Source organism: Pristis pectinata, chromosome 29, assembly GCF_009764475.1.
Source record: "Pristis pectinata isolate sPriPec2 chromosome 29, sPriPec2.1.pri, whole genome shotgun sequence".
Lineage (NCBI taxonomy): Eukaryota > Metazoa > Chordata > Chondrichthyes > Rhinopristiformes > Pristidae > Pristis > Pristis pectinata.
In genome coordinates, this window is record NC_067433.1 from 19,633,031 (window position 1) to 19,652,721 (window position 19,691).

General features: G+C 40.5%; 1 protein-coding gene across 1 annotated transcript in view; it reads right to left on the minus strand.

The window, feature by feature from the left end:
* Positions 1-19,691, minus strand: part of gpat2 (glycerol-3-phosphate acyltransferase 2, mitochondrial) — a 57,507-nt gene that overhangs the window by 19,282 nt on the left and 18,534 nt on the right. Inside the window, exons 9-18 of the mRNA XM_052040754.1 lie at positions 19,410-19,546; positions 18,524-18,617; positions 13,385-13,594; positions 11,346-11,453; positions 9,078-9,163; positions 6,309-6,427; positions 4,323-4,393; positions 3,710-3,971; positions 3,016-3,164; positions 869-946 (exon numbers count right to left, since the gene is read on the minus strand). Coding sequence (XP_051896714.1) covers positions 869-946; positions 3,016-3,164; positions 3,710-3,971; positions 4,323-4,393; positions 6,309-6,427; positions 9,078-9,163; positions 11,346-11,453; positions 13,385-13,594; positions 18,524-18,617; positions 19,410-19,546 — 1,314 coding nt within the window. The remainder of the gene's footprint in view (positions 1-868; positions 947-3,015; positions 3,165-3,709; positions 3,972-4,322; positions 4,394-6,308; positions 6,428-9,077; positions 9,164-11,345; positions 11,454-13,384; positions 13,595-18,523; positions 18,618-19,409; positions 19,547-19,691) is intronic.

The window sequence follows — 19,691 nt, forward strand, 5'->3', positions numbered from 1 at the left end:
CAGTACGATACAGCTCCAAGTTCAGATCACCCCACAAACTTTGTTCAGATTCATAAAATACATTCTTTCAAGTGAGCATAAAGTTCAGGACTATAAAATGGATACAGACAGGCGCCCTATTATTACGTGAACAACTAAAAGATTCCTTCAGATTAACTACTTCAAAGTGTCACAGACGTAAAACTGTTACAAACAGAAGGCCCTTCCACCCAAGGGTCTATGCTAGCTCCTTGCAGAACAATCTTTTTAACTCCACTCCCCTCTTTCCCCATGTTTCTGCAAATTTTTCCTTCAAGTGCCTATCCAATTCTGTTTTTAAAAGCCCCGACTGTTTATAAGGATGGTGGAAACGTTAAGTTCCAGATCATGTAAAAATACATTTCCTCACACCTTCCATGTTTTCTGCCCAAGACTTTGAAGCTGTAATCTTAACTTATCCATTAAATGGTAACTGCTTTTCTCTATGCACCCTAGCTAAACCCAAACTGATGTTTTACACCTCTCTAACCTCCTCTCAACTTTCTCTGCTCCAGCTTGTCCAGTCTAATCTAGATAAAATCCCTCATGCTGGAATCCATACCAATAGATCTCTTCCATATGCTCTCTAGGGCCTTCACATCTTCAAACGTTGGTATCAGAACTGGATGCAATTCTCCAGCTCTGGCCTAACCAATGATCTATAAACTGCAGGAAACCTCTTTCATTCTGGCAAGTACGAGACCGGTGTCCTGGGATGGAGTTTATCAACAGGAAGCACTCTTTATATTGCTATATACCATTAGTGAATTCAAGTTTTCCCTACCCCCTCTCTAAACAAAATAAGAGGCCCCAGTAACCAGCCTTTACACACACTACAATAAGCTCTCACCTCCTCCACAATGAGAATCTCGCAGTAGGTGAGTTTGTCCACTGCTTCCTGTGAAAACTGGTACACCGACTGGCAAGGCTGAAAGGAGTTTAAGCAAATTACAGGCAGTTATGGAAAACACAGGGCAAAAATTGAAAGCACATTTTGAAAAGAGAAATTGTTAGAAAGAGGCAAAGACCATTATTCATAAAAAGCCTGCTTCTATTTTTCCAGAGAACAGCTCTGCATACAACAAAATCTTCTGTTCTGATTTTACAGATAAAAGATTCACTCAATACTATGTGGTAGGGATAAACAAATTCAGTCGATGTAATGCATTAACCTGGAAAGAATGTCCTAAGGTGTTTATCATAGCAGTTTAATCAGACCAGAAATCAATGCTACAGCAAAGAAAATCAAGTTTGATTTGGTTAAACGTGTGGAGTTTAAGAATCTTAGAAGAGAAAAGGAATGTGGAGAAGTTTAGGGAGAGAATTCCAGATGTCAGAACCTGAACTGCTGAAGGTATAGCCACCATGAATGAGTTGAAAGAAGTGGGGGTTGCATAAGGAGGGCTGATGTGAAGAGTTGTAATACTGGAGGAGGATAGACAGAAGCGAGGCAAAGAAACAATCCACACAAGACTGAGAATATTACAATTTTGGGATTCAGGTTGAGTATGCCAGCATAGACAGAGGTGAGGTGAGAGTGACTGGCATTGACATCAAGGTAGCATTTGATCAAGTAGCTCTGGTAAATTAACAATGTGGTAAAAGTGGGCATCAAGGCGAAAACACTCTCATGGTTGGATTCACACTTTGTAGAAGGGAAAATGAAAATAGCTGTTGGAAATCAAACCTCTTAGCCCTACGACATCAATGCAGGAGTTCCTCAGGGCAGTATTTTAGGTCCAACCATCTTCTGCTGCTTTATCAATAACGACAGAAGAGGGACAGTCACTGATTTTTTTTTAATGTATTCATTTTTTGGGATCTAGGCATTACTGGCTAGGCCAGCTTTTATTAGGTTTATTTCACAGAGTTATACAGCATGGAAACAGGCCCTTCAGCCCAACTGGTCCATGCCAACCAAGATGCCCCATTTGCCAGAGTTTGGCCCATAACCTTCTAAACCTTTCCAATCCATGTACCTGTCCAACTGTCTTCTAAAAGTTGTTATTGCTCACGCCTAACTGCTATTGAGAAGGTGGTGCTGACCCAGTGCCTTGAAATGCTGCAGTCCCAGTGGTGAAGATTCCCATAGTTCTGCTGTGGTTGGAGTTCCAGGATTTAAACCCAGTGACAGTGAAGGAATGATAATATATTTCCAGGTCAGGACAGTGTGACTTGGAGAGAATTCCTCATGCATTCTCATGTGCCTGAACTCTTGTCCTTCCTGGTAGTAGGAATCATGGGTTTGAGAGGTGCTATCAGAGTAACCCAAGTGACTTCATCATACATTAGACAGTACACACTAGTGTCATTGTACACCAGTGGTGCAGCAAATTAATGTTTAAGGTGGTTGACGGGCTACCTGGATGGTGCTGAGCTTCTTGAGTGCTTGGAGGGTACTCCTGGAATTTCACCTAGCCAGGCATGTGGACAGCACTTCATCACACTCCTGACTTGTGTCTTACAGATGGCCGAAAAGTTTTGGGATGTCAGATGATGAGTCACTTGTTGCACAACACCCAGCCTCCAACCTTCTTAACTGATTTGATTTTTTTTTAAAAACAGATTTCAACACCAATCAATTTGGTATTGAACAAATCGTTGTTGTACAGTCAATGGAGTTGTCCCATTAATGAACCCTGTAGGACATCTCTAAGCTAAATGCCCAACACCTTTTGCCAATTCCCGTATCCACATAATAATCCATTTGCTATCATCCACCTATTTTCATATCCTTTAACTTTCTAGACAGTTTCTGTGTGATATTTGATCAAAACCTCTGGGCACACTACATCATTGCCTTCCCCCATCTGTCAGGTGTATTACCTCTTCAAAAAACATCTACGAATGTTTGGCTTCCATGTACAGTCCCTTTAGTGACTTCTAACTCTGTATTGACATCAAAATCAATGTTGCCAATTCCCTTCACTTAAAATCTCTTATTTTCCAAAACAACATGTGCTTTTTGAAAATCTGTAAAGTAGATTTCGCTCTTACTGGTAGAAGTAGGACTTCACTGGGCAGCAAGTGACACAACTGAACAGTTTTGCAGATAAGTTCTTCCTGGCTGATTACAACCTCCACATTGGAGTCCCAGTCTGTCACGTGCCTAGCCACTTCCCTCAAAAGGGAACTTAAAGCACAGGCTGAGAAGAAATATGAAAAACAATTTAAATACAGAAACAATCCACAGTACAATCTTGCCCTGTCAGTTGTATAGTGTATTAACCACTGCATGTTTCACATCCCCATTCACATCCTCCTTGTCAGCCAGCAATTCTCCCGTAATCAGGCAACAAAGTAGTCAACTGGGGCATCAACAGCTTTACGTTTTGTTCCTTTCCATGGGACGGCTTACTCCCACACAGCACCTTCAACCGGAGTAACAAAACCTAGCAAAGCTGTGAATTAGCATAAAAATCCATCAGTACTCTCCAGATCAATTCAAAACTGAGAAAAGTAAAACAGACAATAAACTATAATATTGCAAATAAAAAATAAGGAACTGCACAGTTGGTCAGTTAGCACCAGGTACTAGGCATAATTATGTTCTTGGCATAATCCTTTAATAGGAAAGTAGATTGAAGGTTCTTACTCAAAACGTCATTCTAAACTCTCTCAGAACCTGAACAACCTGCTGCAAATTTTGGCATTTGTATTTTTACTGAACACATAGATCAGAGTCACTTACCAGCCACAGCTTCACAGATAAAGACAGGGAGGATAGCATTGCTATAAAAACTAAGCTGTTTTACAGCCTCTTTGGTTGTCTTTGGTATCACAATGAGATTGGTCAGCGAAAAGCTCCTGAACATCACACAATCTCTCAGCAAGGAAAGGGCATGCAGCATTATGTCCTGGAGCTTCCCTGAAAAACCCACATCGAAATGTCTTGCAAGAACTTTATTCATTAGCCAGCAGAAATCCTTTGCCAACGTGGTAAGGAAGACACCCTGTGAAAAGGCACTCGGTTGAATTAACATAATGGGTATGTACAATACATAGAAAACATCCAACAGCAAAAAGCAAAGTAGCCATAAACTTGAAATCACTGCCTTAAAGAATAGCAGAAATATTTTCAATTGTAACTTTCAAAGAGCAACTGAATAGGAAGAAACCACAGAGAAGGACTGGGGAATGCAAATGATGAAACTATTCTTGAAGAGAAATAACAGGGCCTCCTTATAAGGTTTATTGATTCTATTTTGCTCACTCCAATAAGGAGGAATGCTGCAGCTGCACACCTCTCAGGATTTATTTTCAGTGTCAGTGTACTTGGTGCAACAATGGAAACAACAGCCTACCTGTTGGTGCTTGTGGAGGAGGAGGCAGGCCACGAGGGTGGTCGACATGACAGCTGAGCAGCAAGTTGCAGCTGTCGGGCAGGAAAGATTGGATGTTAGTTTCACCAAATCACAGCCCACAGCTCCCCCCACCGAGTGCTGTTCACATGGAATCAATCAGCCTAATGGTTATTCACAGAACGAGCTTGTGTCTAGTTCAGTCTTACAACTTGGATTCTGCACTAATTACCATGCAATTTCCCTAACTACCTTTCGAAAGTTCCACAGAATCCAATTTCTATCAATTTTTAACCAGATACATCTCTGCATAAAGTAATTTCTCAAATCTCCTTTAATTCACTTCCAAATTACTTAAAAGCCATGACTTTCGATTGCCAGCATCTTAAATTACCAAAGCACAACTTCCCCACTTTTGTGTTCAATTCTCAAAAATAATGTTCCATTGTGTTGCATTCTTTTAGCTTTCCCAATTACTTGCAGTGCCTACATACCAGGCTTTTGCACCTTTCCATCTTAGTGCTCTTTAATCTTCAACTATTTGGATAATGTGGTTTTTTTTTGCTTTATGCTTTTCTGCCATAATGGACTTCTTTTAGGTTTCCCCTTTAACCTTCTCTAATCAATGGAAAACAATGTAATTTTCTAGAGTTTCATCACACAACTCCACCCCTCATCCCTAGAATTATCCTGGTAATCCTCTTCAGCATCCTCTACAAAATCTTTGCAATACTTTCTCAAAGCACATACCCAGGATGTTACAGTAAACTCCAGGACATACAAAGGTTTTATTATGACCTACACGCTTCCGTAATCAATGCCCCTATTTCTAACTTATAGACTGCTGTCAAAAGTTGCTGGCTTCAGGTGTTAAAGCTCTGGCAATAATTATTAACCACATCATTGCTTCCTTGGGAACACAAACATCTTCCTTGAGAATGCAGGGTTTTCCACAACAGCTTAGTTCCCCTGCACAAGGACATAACTACATTGCATTTGTCCTGAACAGGATTATTTTGACCACCTAACAAGTAATGAATTCCTCACACAAGGTATATAAGGATACGAATTTAATGCAGGCAAATGGGATTAGTATAGATCCCAGTTGGCATAGACGTGGTGGGCCAAATGGCCTGCTTGTGCCGTATGACTCAATGACAAGCTTCACACACAAATTACAGGCTGCTTTCAGATAATCTGTTGTGCTTGTTCAAATACCCAATATTTTAAACTGATAAAGATTCCAGAAACAAGTAAAGAAATCAACTTAATGCAGCCTTAAAGAGATGCATTGGGAGTTAAGAGGCAAGCTTTAAAAACCTGGGGGGGGGGGGGGGGGGGGAGAAAGAGGGTGGGCAGGAAAGCCTCAATCTTCCAATATGACAAAAAAAAGGAATGAGATGACGTAAAGCATTTGGACAGAAAACAATCAGCACTCTGTCGAGACAGAGGTGGGCACAACCAGACACTACACCAATTCAGTTTAATGGTACTCAGCAGGACCAAGAGAATTAAGCAATTAGGTCAGATGGGATCAAGCAGCTCTTTAAGAATAACACCTCATGTAGGATTGAGGCCCATTTAATGATTCACTTCCAAACCACAGGTGAACCAACTCCAAGGTCCACTCTGGATACAATTCACAAGTTTTTTTATCCCCCATGTGAGTTCAGTTCAAGCTATTCTAACACACAAAACCTCAACCTGCTGGGAGGACAAGGACGCCATAGCAATATAATCAAGACACAACTTCATGCAGACCAGAGCCTGACTAAACTTTTGTCCCAGTCACAAGTTACATCACTAAAGTACTCACAGCCAGAATAACATATTTTCTGCACTGATATTAAACAGTGAAATTCATTGTGTTCAACAATGTGAAACGAGCAACAAATTTAATGAAATAACTGGATAGATGAAGAAACGTGTGGTAAAGTTAGTGTCCTCAATTAGCCATGGCAAGTGTTTATGAATGTCAGTCAATCTTACTGTAAAGCACGTGCTTTCCCAGATCAGCCACCAGTGCTTGGTGACGTTTGCTGAGTTGAGTCCAACCTTCATTATTCAAAAGCCAGTCCTGAGACTTCTCGCAGTACACAGAATCAGAGCTGAAATAGAATGCCTTTTATCAAGATACTAAGAACTTGTCCTACACAGCTCTGGTTTTTCCAAGTTTATTTTACAATCAACAGGGAACCAATCTCCATTGAGAAAAGTAACGTTAGGTTAGGTTAATCACAACTTTACTTGAGTGATTACTGTATTTTTTGATCTTTAACATTCAGGTTCTTATCCACGTTATCTTGCATTCCTTCACTGGGTTTCAAAAGAGTATGCAAGAAGCAGCCGGGTACTGCTGCTCTAACTGCTCTGTTCCTCAAGCTCGCATTGAGCCTCGTGATAACTGCAGGAAACCACTGACAGATAGATCAGAGTGAGAGTGGGAATAGGACTGAGAGCACTGGTATTGCCAAATCATCTGAAGGGAATGGCTTAAGAATCCCCATTTTCTCAGGTCGAATAACATCCCATCATGTTATTGTGTTTTCTGTATTAATTTAATTAAAATTGCATCTTGAATCAGAGAATTTATAACAAACCAATTACTTATCTTTCCTACAGCCATTTCTTTAAATGAAAATTAAAACTGCTGAGGCTGAAAATTTGAAATAAAAACAAAGTGCTGGAACCACGCAGCAGGTCAGGCTGCAGGTAGAAAGACAGAGGTAAAATTTCAGGTCAAAGACCACAGAACTGGGAAAGAGAAAACAAGTTGGTTTTAAGTTGCAGAGAAGGTGGCAAAGGGATAGGATAAAGAGATCATCTCTGATAAGGCAAGGCCAGGCTTGTCATGGGGAATAAGCTGTAAACAAGGTCATTTCCTCAACAGGGCAATGAGAGCGCGAGCAAAGGAACATGAAAGTTACGAAATGAGGACAGTGAGAGAGCAAGAACACAAAAGGAATGTAAAATACAGAGCTGTAGGACAAGTATGGTTGAGAGTGAAAATCGGATCCAATATCACAGCTCTGACGCAGGCAGAGAAGGCAAGTTACCTGAAGTTGTAGAATTCAATCTTGAGTTTGGAAGGCTGCAACATGCCCAGATGAGGTGCAGTTCCTTGGCCCCAGTATAACAGTGCAGGAGACCACAGACAAATAGGTCAGAGTGAGGGTGGAATGGAGCAGTATTGGTGACAGGCAACAGGAAGATTCACCCCTGCAGAGTGAGCACATATGCTCCACAGATCAGTCACCCAATCTGCGTTTGGTTTCTCCGATACTGAGGATACTACATTGTGAACACAAACATCTCACTAGGTCGGACGACAAGCAAGTGAATCGCTGCTTCACCTGGAAGAACTATTTGGGTCCCTGAATGGTGGGAAGGGAAGAAGTGAAAGGACAGATGCTGCATCTCACGTGGTTGCATGGTAAAGTGTCATAAGAATGGGAGCGGTTCGTTGAAACAGAACCACAGGCCAGGGAGTTGCAAAGTGGACAGCCTGTTCTAAATGCTGAAAGGGGAGATGGGTTTGGTGGTGGAATTTCATTGAAGATGGACAAGGGGAACTTCATCTTTGCTCTGTCCAGTGTGTGTGAACAGAGTGTGGAAAATAGATGAGGTCAAGGCTTCGTTAACTACAGTTCAGTCAAAATGAAGATGCCTCAGAGGCATCTGTGTGAATGTCTAGTCATCAGAGCAAATACAATGGAGATGGTGGAACTGAGAGAATGGAATGGAATCCTTATGGGAAGCTGAGCGAGAGGAGCTATAGTCGAGACAGCTGTGGGAGTCGTCTATGGAGCTGTGAATGGTTACGGCTAGCCTATCCCTCGAGTTGGTGGTGAAGAGATTTAGAAAGGGAAGATAAGTCAGAGGTGGAACACATGAAGGAGGGAGTAGGGTGGAAATTGCCAGCAGAAGTGATGATATATTTAACTTCTGTATGAGTGCAGGCAGCTGTACCAATACAGTTGCTGATGTATTGGAAAAAAATGTTTACAGAAGTGGCCCAAACAGGACTGAAACAGAGCGTTCCACACATGCCACAATGGATTGGGCGTAGCTTGGACCCACATGTTCCCATAGACATACCGTTGATCTGGAGAAAGTGAGTATAGCTGAAGAAGTCAATTTTAATTTTAAACCCCATTTTTCTGAAGTTTGAGGGAACTTAATGTTCTTCATTTTTTTCTTAAATTATACAGTATCTGCCTCAAAGGCCAACAGTAATTAAGCATGCCATCTTATAATATCTCAATGAAACATATTTCTTAGTTTCCCTCTTCATGTTTGTAATGCTAACCCCTAAGACAATGCCCCCAGCTTAATGATTGCTAACTAACAGAAACAATCTTCTACAGTTGACTCTGTTAAAAGCTTCACTCTTAACCTTTTCTTGTGCAGTGGAAATAAGCTTCAATTTTTATATCTTTCTAAACAATGTTCTCTTTCACATGAAATGTATTGCTTCACATTCGCTCAATGAACTGTATCTGTGACCACCATAAATAGCTGAGAGCAGACCAGATTTGAACAAGGTACCTGAAGACTGCTAATACTTACACACTGGCAGCTAACATACATTTCAAGTAAGAAAATTACGAAAAATGAAGTTGTGTTTTCATTTATTCCACAATTACCCAATAAATGGAGTCTTTTATTTAACAGACTGAATACACACTATAAGGTAGCGTTGCCATGAAGATGGTCAACCAACTCACTTGATGATTAACTCATAAGATTGTTTCTCACCTGTATCCAAGTACACATGGTAGCAAGATTCTCTGTAGTGGAATTGCAGAAGTACGGAAATGGATACCTTCATTTTCGAGGTAATCCTGGAGGACAGAAAACACAAATAAACCAGATACTACAAACAGACACCAGACTAGGCCCCCTACCTACATAAACTAATGAATCATTCAGAAGAAATTGCCACTCTCTCAAGGTATCTCTAGTAAGAAATAAGGAGGAAGCAATTTGGTCCTTTGGGACTGCAGCCATTCATACATCATCGCTGACTTTCTATCAACACCAATTTCTTGTACTATCCCCATACCGCTTGATTCCCTTAATAGCTAGAAATCTATCAGTTTTGAGTGAACTCAATGACTGAGCCTCTGCAGCCCCCCAGGTTAGAGATTTCCAAAGATTCACCACCCTCTACATGAGGGAATTTCTCCTCATCTCAGTCCTAAATGATTTACCTTTTATTCTGAGACTGTGACCCCTGGTCCCAGACCCCTCATTTCTTCATGTAGAGGGTGGTGGATGTTTCCTCAGTCAGAGGAAACATCCTTCTGGCATCCAGCCTGTCCAGCCTTATAAGCATTTTGTGTCAGTGAGATCTCCTCACATTCTTTTCAACTCTAGAGAACAAGCCTAATCTACTCAATCCAGTGAATCTTTGCTGCACTTCCTCTATGGTGTGCATCCTTCTCCAGCAAAGACCAAAACTGTTGTCACGAACCAGCAACATAAGAAACACACCGAGCATGATTCAGTGTCAAAAACTATTTTATTAATCACTACTTATGATAATACGTAAAATAGAAGTAAAAACGTTAGTATGTTAGAATTCAAAAATGTTAAACCTCGAACGTTAACCCCAAAAACTAAACTCTTCGTGTGTGTGTGTGTGGCAAAGTCCCAAACTCCAAGTCCAGGAATGGTTCTTAAAGTTCAGTTCCGCAAGCCATAAGGTGAAACATGAGCAAAGGCTTCTTCAACAACCACTGTCGTCTGAAGATAAGACGTAGACGTAGAGAAACATAGAGAGAGTAATTACGAAGTCCAAATGTTCCACGATGGAACCCAAACGACACTTCAGTGTTTACTCGGTAGTGACTTCCTCACCCCGAAAAGCATCCGAATCGTGGTCGTCCACACACAAATACCTGTTTCCTTCTACAGGTCAGCAATAAAGTGAACTCCACCGGATTACTTCCAACTTCCATACATGGATTTCAGTGGCAGACACAGTTATTGTTTCTCATCCATCGATAGAGAAAACTAGCAGGCTGGTGTCTCTTTCCCTTCTCTCTCTCTCCTTCTTCTGCTTCTTCAACAACGTCATTACGTCCTTTATCTTCTATTGACGTAAGCACGCCCCACACACACACACACACTCTATCTTAAAGGGACATTCACTGAGTCCGTAACACTGTACACAGTACTCCAGGGGCAATCTCAAAGTCCTATATAATTGAAGAAAACATCTTTACTCCTGTACTCATAATACAGACCAACATACTATTTGCCTTCCTTATCACTTGCTCCACCTGCATGTTTCAGTGACTTGAGAACAAGGACACCTATTCCCCTTTGAATATCAACATTTGCCAATCTCTCACCATATAATAAAAATACCCTGCCTGTTTTGTCCACTGAAGCAAATAACTTCATCTCCACATTATGGTGCATCTGCCATCTCACGCCCACTTACTCAGCTGGGTTAGCAAAAAGCTGCAAAAATACCTGTGTACAAAACCATGAGGATATTAAATACTTAATTCCCTTAATAGGGAAGGTTAATAATCTCAGGCAATATGCATAAGGAAGCTTGCAAAAATCCTTTCTAATCAAAGGAATTGAGAATAATTTTCTGCACCTAGGGGACAGCGAGGTGAGGGGTCTGGAACTCATTACTTGGAAGGATAGTCGAGGCATAAATCATTATCACATTTTCAGAAAGTACCTGGATATACATTTAATCTACAATTTTACAGGGAAGATGGGATCAAGCTGGATTGTTGTTTTTCAACTGGCATGAAAAGCAATGGACTATCTTGGAAATTTCAAAAGCTCTGCGATATCTTTCGCAGAAACACATTTATTAGCAGTATCCAAGGTTCCTTTACTTTGCTACACACATACTGATGAAATAATGCACATTAGACTGAAATCAGTCTATTTCACTGAATGATTTGCCAAATTAACCATTAAACAAAGAGTAACATTTGAATAGTGTTTTTAATACATAGCGACACATAGACAGACATGAACTAACCTAGACCCTACCTTCAATGAAAATGGTTGTCCAAAATCCACCCGAATGCAGCCATAGCTCTTCTGTAGAAATCTGAGCATCCAACAGATTGCTGCAAAAACTGTAGTCCTGCTGGTATCCTGCACAGTGCAACACATATACAATTTCTGTAACCACTGCTAAGGACACTCCTGGACATATACAGACTAAGAATGAGCACATTAGCACTTAACAGACTGGGTTGAGATTTTGGATGTGAGAGCGCACACATCCTCATCAATAGTTATGTTTTTCCTTAAAAATTTTCCTACCCTCTCACAAAGATGCTAACCATAAATTCCTTTCATGTCACTGTAGAACATTACGTCACTCACTTTGAAAATGTGAATGACTTTCAACTAAAAGCACCAAGCAATTTTGATAAAGGCTCTGGCTTTGGTAGCTTGGAATGCTGATATAAAAGCAGAAAATTCTGAGACAGAATATCTGCAAGTGCCGCAATGCAAAGGAGCCTAAGAGGACATGCAGGCAAAATGTAAATGTTACTATTAGGATCTTGTGTCTGGCATATTAATTGTGCATAAGTGGCATAATATGCTAAATGTAAGTTTCCTCAATGCTTTTTTTTTAAAACTCACAGCAGGGTGAATTTTGAACCATTAACTCTTGCTCGGAAAAAGGTACCAGATACCTTTCTGTACCTCTCACTCTTGGCCATTTTTCAAGTCAGTCTGGATTGCAAATATCAATAAAAAAAATGTCTGTTGTAGGTTTCTGAGCAAAGACCACACAAGTTCCTCATGTCAAATGTCATACACTTTCCAAACGTCAGAGGATACTGATCACAAGTGGAAAGGTTACTCCAAATTTTCCTCTTTAGCCAAGGAATACTTATGGTAAATATAGCACATCTTCTGCTCCCCAGGTTGAGACTGGCTGACAAAGCTACTAAAAAGAGATGACATGATCAAAATAATTCTGGCCAGTGTCACACTGCAAGTTTGGTTCAGCTGGTGCTTGAGTGTAGACAGCAGGACTGGAGCACGTGATATTAATGAACAGTTGAACACAATACCAAGAAAGAAAGGCACTATAAATTGAACCAACAAGATTAAGAGGTGTCAAACTATGGTTCTATCTGCCTGCTTAGGTGAACAGAAAGTGTCCTAAATGACTGCTTGAAGAGCAAGAAATTCACCATATTATTCCTCTCAACAAAAGGTTTGCTTTTTGTGGAATAGTGCAAAGTGAATGTCAGGTGAGCTGAGAAATACAGCTGCTCTTGAGAGTGGTCCACTGGCAGTGAAATGCTTTGAGGTGCAAGAAGTACAACCAAATTACAGACTCTTTATTCCTTTACCATCGTGTGCAATTCTGGTCACCCCGTTACAGGAAGGACGAGGAAGCTTTGGAAATAGAGCAGAGGTTTACCAGGATGGTACCTGGATTAGAGGATATGAGCAATAAGGAGGTTGGACAAACTTGGGTTGCTTTCTCTGGAGTGTCAGAGGCTGAGGGAAGACCTGGTAGAAGTTTATAAAACCATGAGAGGTATAGATGGGTAGACAATCAGAATCCTTTTCTCCTAGGGTAGAAATGTCAAATACTAGAGGACATGCATTTAAGGTGAGAGGGAGATGCGCGGGACAAGTTTTATTCCCCCCCACACAGAGAGTGATAGGTGCCTGGAACAGGCTGCCAGGGGTAGTGATGTTTATGAGGTTTTTAGATAGACACATGAATATGCAGGGAAGAGAGGGATATAGCTCACGTGCAGGCAGAAGAGATTTAGTTTACTTTGGCTTCATGTTTGACACTAAGGGCCTGTTCCTTTGCTGTACTTTACTATTGGAACAATTTCAGAAGCTCATTTCTGTTAAAAGTTGGGGTTTCAACAAAGGGGAATAACTATGAATGCATATTTGAATAGAACCAATTTCCTTTCAAGATATCCTTATTAGTCATGTACTGTACATCGAAATCTTGCTAATTAGAACACAAGCAGGCTTTATAATACAAAACCTAAAAACCACTCAACTTATTCTACTAGTAAGCAAAGAAACAATCTTACCATCTGTTCATAGCAGTTTCCCTCAACAATACGATCATAAGAGACACCCACAGGTATCAGTACAGCATCTGATATGGAACGGTTATGAAAAGCATCAACCACTCGTGCTAGCCACTCCAGTCCTGTGGGACAGGGACGACCGCAAGATTGAACCGGGTCTTCCAGATACACCAGCAGACTCTGCTGTTCATTCAGCAATTTCTCCACATACTGCAATATTGGACACAGAGAGCAAGATAGAAGAATTCCTTCTGACTGGCAATCAAATATGTTAATATTCACAAAATATCATTCAATAATCAGAGCAGTAGGGCTTTTTGCTTTCATATAAAAAAATTCTTGGCACCAGATTGCTCTATCAGACATAGAGTATAAGGAAAACAAAAATGCTCATTTCCACTGCCCTCCCCAAACCTCACACCCTCTGTGCCCTTCCCCAAACTTTTGCCCTCTTCTTCTACACACCCAAGCATATTTTTGAAAGTTGTGTGGCTGATCTATCTGCACAAGGCAAACTTTATTCCTCTAATGGTATCTAGGGAAGATTACAATCAAACCAATCCTGAACTTTGTTCAATTTCCCCATGTGCTTCTAGCAGGGGGTGACTTGACAGCAAAGAGTACGAGGCAAAGTACGAGATTAACGGCAGGATTCTTAGCAGTGTGGAGGAACAGAGAGATCTTGGGATCCAAGTACATAAATCCCTCAAAGTTGCCACGCGTTGATAGGGCGGTTAAGGCAGCGTATGGTGTGCTGGCCTTCATTAGCTGGGGTATTGGGTTCAAGAGCCGAGATGTAACGTTGCAGCTCCATAAGACTCTATTTAGACCACACTTGGAATATTGTGTTCAGCTCTGGTTGCCACATTATAAGAAAGATGTGGAAGCTTTGGAGAGGGTGCAGAGGAGATTTACAAGGATGCTGCCTGGAATAGAGAACATGTCTTATGAGGAGAGGTTGAGCAAGTTAGGGGCTTTTCTCTTTGGAGCGACGAAGGATGAGATTCGAGGTTTATAAGATTATGAGAAGCATAGACAGAGTGGTAATGGCCAATAGTAGAGGTCGTCCATTTAAGGTGCGCAGAGGAAATTTCAGGCGAGATGTCAGAGGTAGGGTCTTTTCTCCCCCCAACACAGAGAGTGGTGGGTGCCTGGAATTCACTGTCGGGGTGGTGGTAGGGGCCGATATGATAGGGTCATTTAAGAGACTCTTAGATAAGGCACATAGGTGAAAGAAATATAGAGGGTTATGGGAGGTGAAGGAGAGAGGGGGATAGATTGAATGTGGATAAGGTTTACATAGGTCAGCACAACATCGTGGGCCGAAGGGCCCATACTGTGCTGTACTGTTCTATGTTCTAATCAGCTTTATTTATCTAATCACCTGTAACCCAGAAGCATGAAGGCCATTTTAGTGCTCCAACACCAATTCAATTGCTTGACATAGCCAATCAAATAAGTCTTCCTGGTTGTCCATTTTGGTGGAGAAACATCCTGAATCATTGAGGAACTTACAATATTAACCCTTTTTTAAAGAGATATGGATGAAAGGATGTACCATCAGAAAGTTAACCATACATTTTTATTCCAGATATTTAATCTCCTTTATCGCCAAACACTTCTGAACTCCCAATTAGAGATTAGCACCCTGAGTATACAAGATAACCGATAAACAAAAGACAGGAGAGTTAGTCACTAACAACTCACGATAGGTTTGAAACAATTAAACCTATTTTGGTTATTTGCAATCTGTTATGAACCTTACATAGAGGTAGACTGAACTAACACCCATCATGTATTTGTTCTTCGGATTTGAGCAGAACGGCAAGTCTGATCATACTGCCCACCTCTAGTTGCTTTGAATTTTTGCCTTCACTCTTTGCTATCCTAGACTTCAGAGAATTCCAGGATTTTATTCTATGGATTGGCATATACATCAAAGTTAGGATCGGTGTGCAACTTGCAGGTAAGAATGTTCCCATGATCCTGGTGATTTCAGTTAGGCGATTAAGTGTAGGTCCACTGACCAGTCTGCTAGTTCAGTAAGTTTTGCTCTCAATGGTATCAAGCTTTGATATCTGCAATCATGAGTAACAAGCTTTCCATCACACCTGTGATTTGTAATTTGTAGATGGACAGATGGCCTTTTATTCCCAGAAGCGCACCTCTATCATCCAATATCAACGTGACAGCTAAACTCTGAGATAATCTGAATAGATCCTATCACTTAAGGATTTCTCTAATCTCTCAATGAGTTGACCAAGAAATAGAAAGTGAGGCACAGCCAGATTATGAGCGTTAAGCTTTAAAAAAATTTACTTCAAGATAATTCATATGACGACTATTTTTGGCTTTACCTCTCTTTGAAACAAAAAGGTTAATAATTTAACTATAAAAACAGTTATCTACATATTTCACAAATATCCACATTTTAACTTTCATCTCTAAATAAAACCTCATCGAATGCCCAAATTTTTGTTTTGCTTCATCTCCATTTCCCAGGGAAGAAAGAGGAGCATGCTTCCAACTTCTTAAATCTACAATTTCCCAATTTACTCACCCATCAAGCCAACTATTTCTTATCCAAAAAATCAGCAGAGACATGAAATACTTGCATGAATTGAATTACCTCGGCCATGAAGGATGAGGTAGTTTAAAGACCATCTGAGGGAAGACATGGATCAGCTTCATCTCCTCAGTTACTGGAGATAACACTAAGCAAGGTTGGTTCATTATTACATTTATTCTCTCCAGGTGGCTGGGCAAATTAATTTTGCTTTGAAACTTACTTAATCATAACTGAACAAAACAAGTTGGAAAAAAACCAACACAGCTTTCTTCATTGGTGAATAAATGCACATACTACAATAGTCAGCAAACGTTTCCACTCCAAATTGGATAGAGGAGGGTCATGAGTCAAGCAGCTGAACATAGCTGAGTTAATGATATTTACCCGAGGAACCCCTTCAGAAAGAGCTATGAGATGCCTTTAATGGTTACTAAATACCACTGCAATGAGAAACATACGATTGCAGCCAAGAACTACTTTACCTTTGACCTGCAAGGTTATTTTCCCAGACTCTAGATCTGCAACACAGACAGACTGAAGAACAGTAATCTATGAACTATGTGCTTTTAAACCTTGTTCAACAAGCATTTTTATTAACAGGAGATAAGGAAGGTTACAACTCAGCTCTGGGATTTGAGTACACTCTACCCCTTGCATACTAATCACTAATTCAAGTCCCTAACCTTAGAACTTTTTTTTACAATTTATTTATTTTCCAAGATGTAAAGGTTGCAGCAAGGCCAGCAAATATTGCCCAACCCCAAGTGCCCTTGAGAAAATGGTGAAAAACCACCTTTCTGAACTGTTGGTGAAGGTACTCCCACAGAGCTTTTTGCCATCAAGCGAACCCCAGAATGTAGACCCAGTGATGCTGAAGGTACAGATGCACATTTCCATGTCAGAATGGAGGGGAACCTGCAGGGAGCTGCATTCATCCAGGCAAGTGGACACTATTCCAGTATCTCCTTACTTATGGCTTGCAGACAGCAGGAAGGCTTTGTGGCATCAGAACTCTTTACAGGTGAGATACTTTCCTGGGTTGCTGATGTGCAGGAAATCCACCTCTCTGGAGGAGTTGGGGGCAAGATGGTATTGAGGCTTATCAGAAGAGTCTCGTATTATGTAGAAGACAACAATTAGTTGGTTAGATGGGAGAAGCAGACAGTATTTATGTGGCTGGTCTAGTTGTGTTTCTGGTCAAGGATGAGCCATGGATTTTGATGATAGGGCACTTGACAATATCAAGGATTAGCTGGTTAAGCTCTCTCTAATCCAAGATGCCTGGTACTTTCATGGCATTAATATTACTTGACACTTATCAGCCCATGTCTGAATGCTGACTCAGCCTGACCGCATGCAAGCATGGACTGCTTCGGCTATGAACGAAGTACAGGCAAATGGAAATAGTACAGATAGGCACTTGATATCAGCATAGTCACGGTGGGCCGAAGGGCCTTTTCTGTGTTGTATGACTCAATGCTTCATTTGCTGAGTTGTGATTCTAATGGTTTTTAAAAGGAATATGCTTGAATTTTTGGCACTTCTTCCCCATCCACCCAACCCCATGCCACATAAGAAAAAAAATACACAAATGATTAAAACTTGTATCAATCATGTGATTGATAGATGATGCAACTCTGCTAAAAATATTACCCTTTTTCTTATATTTACAAATCTTCTGAGGATTCCCAGAAGACAGTATTTGTGGCTGATCTGGTTGTGTTTCTGGCTGAGGGTTTTATTTCAACTGTGGATTTCATTCAGTATTTCTTAGTTGCAAGACTGAGAAAACCTGGTAATGTCTGGTTTTTAAACATTTCAGGAATGGGTCAATACATTCAACTGTGCCATGTGTGTTCAACTTTAGAGGAAGGAAGTTTGTGCTTGTCTAGCTTCTAGACTTCAATAGCACAGTGTTCACAGTAACAGGGCGTGCTTATATTGTTAGCCATGCTAGGGTAAGTGAAAAAAATGAAGTATGTTTGCTTGTTAAGCTGAGAGACCATTGGAGGAATTTATCTTAACCAAATTCCTGAGGTTTCATCTGTTTAAGTCTAAATTCCTTTCTTCCTTAAACAAACTACAACCCCTTCCCAAATTTTCTGCTCAGCTCCAAGCCCTGATTCTTATTGAAAACTATCAGAAAAGCCAAGTATACTTTATACAAACATGCGTGGCAAATGTTAATAGGTTGGAGACTGCTATAAAACCACAGTACTGATTGAACATTTTATCTAGACCAAGACCATTCTAAACACTGGAAAGTACTCTGGTAAAAAATCTCCATGTCATTTAAAGTGGAAAGTGGTCATTTGGCTGGAGTTACTTTACATAATAAGGGGGTGGGGGCAGGGAGAAAGAGGGGAACGCTATTCAATTCTCACAAGGAGATTTCTTCCTGATCATTTGAATTTTAAATTGACTAGTTTTATAGCTGTTGAAAGTGCCAACAAAGTTCATATCCAGGTAAGCTCATGTTGTTTGAACTAAAGTTGGCTCTGACATAAGATGCAAGAAATAGATTTTTCTTTAATAAGTGAGACAATACAAAAATCGGCTTTTCAACTAACCGTATTTAAGACAGTCTTGTACAAATTCTTCCTGGGACTGATCCTAGTTCCATGCAGTGTTGTGAAGATTCCTCCCAATCTCGGAAGCAGAGTTCTGACCAGTTGAAAGGAACCAAAACAAAGAGCATCACATATACATACAGGATCACCTTCAGAGTAGCATCAAAAACATTTTGAGACATTTCTAGCAAAGCTGCTACTACATTCACCAGCACAAGCTTCAGGCATGACCTTATGATATGCACCACAAAACTGTGACCTCTGATCCTTGGCTGCTGGCACTGAAGTACACCAGCCATGTTTGAAGTATGTTCCTGCATACTGTATTTATGCAAGTTGCAAGAAGCCATGAACTAGTTTCTTTATCTTTAAAAATAATCTTTCGACCTTAACTATTGCAACTCCTGTTTTAACTGTGACTGGATTTTGATGTAATGAAGGGGTGGGGTCAGGAAGCAACTTTCTCCCTAGCATCAACCTTGCTGACCAGTTGATTGGATGATCTGAACCAAGCAGCAACCAGCTGACCATTCGTGCCAGCACAGCTGATAAATCTAGAAGGGTGAAGTACCCCCATCACTAAAGAGCAGAGGTTAGTGATACACATGTGGCAAAGATGTCAAAGTCATGATACCTTCAAACCATGAAATTCCAAGCTATTCATTCTTAAAATATAGACAAATTCAAGAAAGAATGGGATGAGGCATATAATAGCAGACAAGAAACAAAACTTCTGTTCACATTTACTTAGTAATAGTACACGGAGCTGCAGATTAGCACCAACACCTCCATACCTGTCACAATAATACACAAAGATTCTTTATTCTGAGAAGAGCATTTTTTTTTCTGTATTCCCTCAATGGCTTGAGGACTTAAGTAGTATCACCTGAGAAATGGAAGCCGGACATCTTCCCCACAAGTAATGTACGGGACTCTGATACTGTGGCAGAAAAGGACAAAGGTCACCAGCAGGTAATCCAGACGAGATTTGCGAACAGGGAAAAAGATGAACGGACCATCATACTGCCAAAAATACAAACATATTCTACCGTATTTATCACAGAAATAATTCTTTGCATCAATATTCACCACATTATCATCTCATAATCTGAAAACATACACTACTAAAGTCAGTGCAATGACATTTTTCAAATAGGGCCATGGTTAA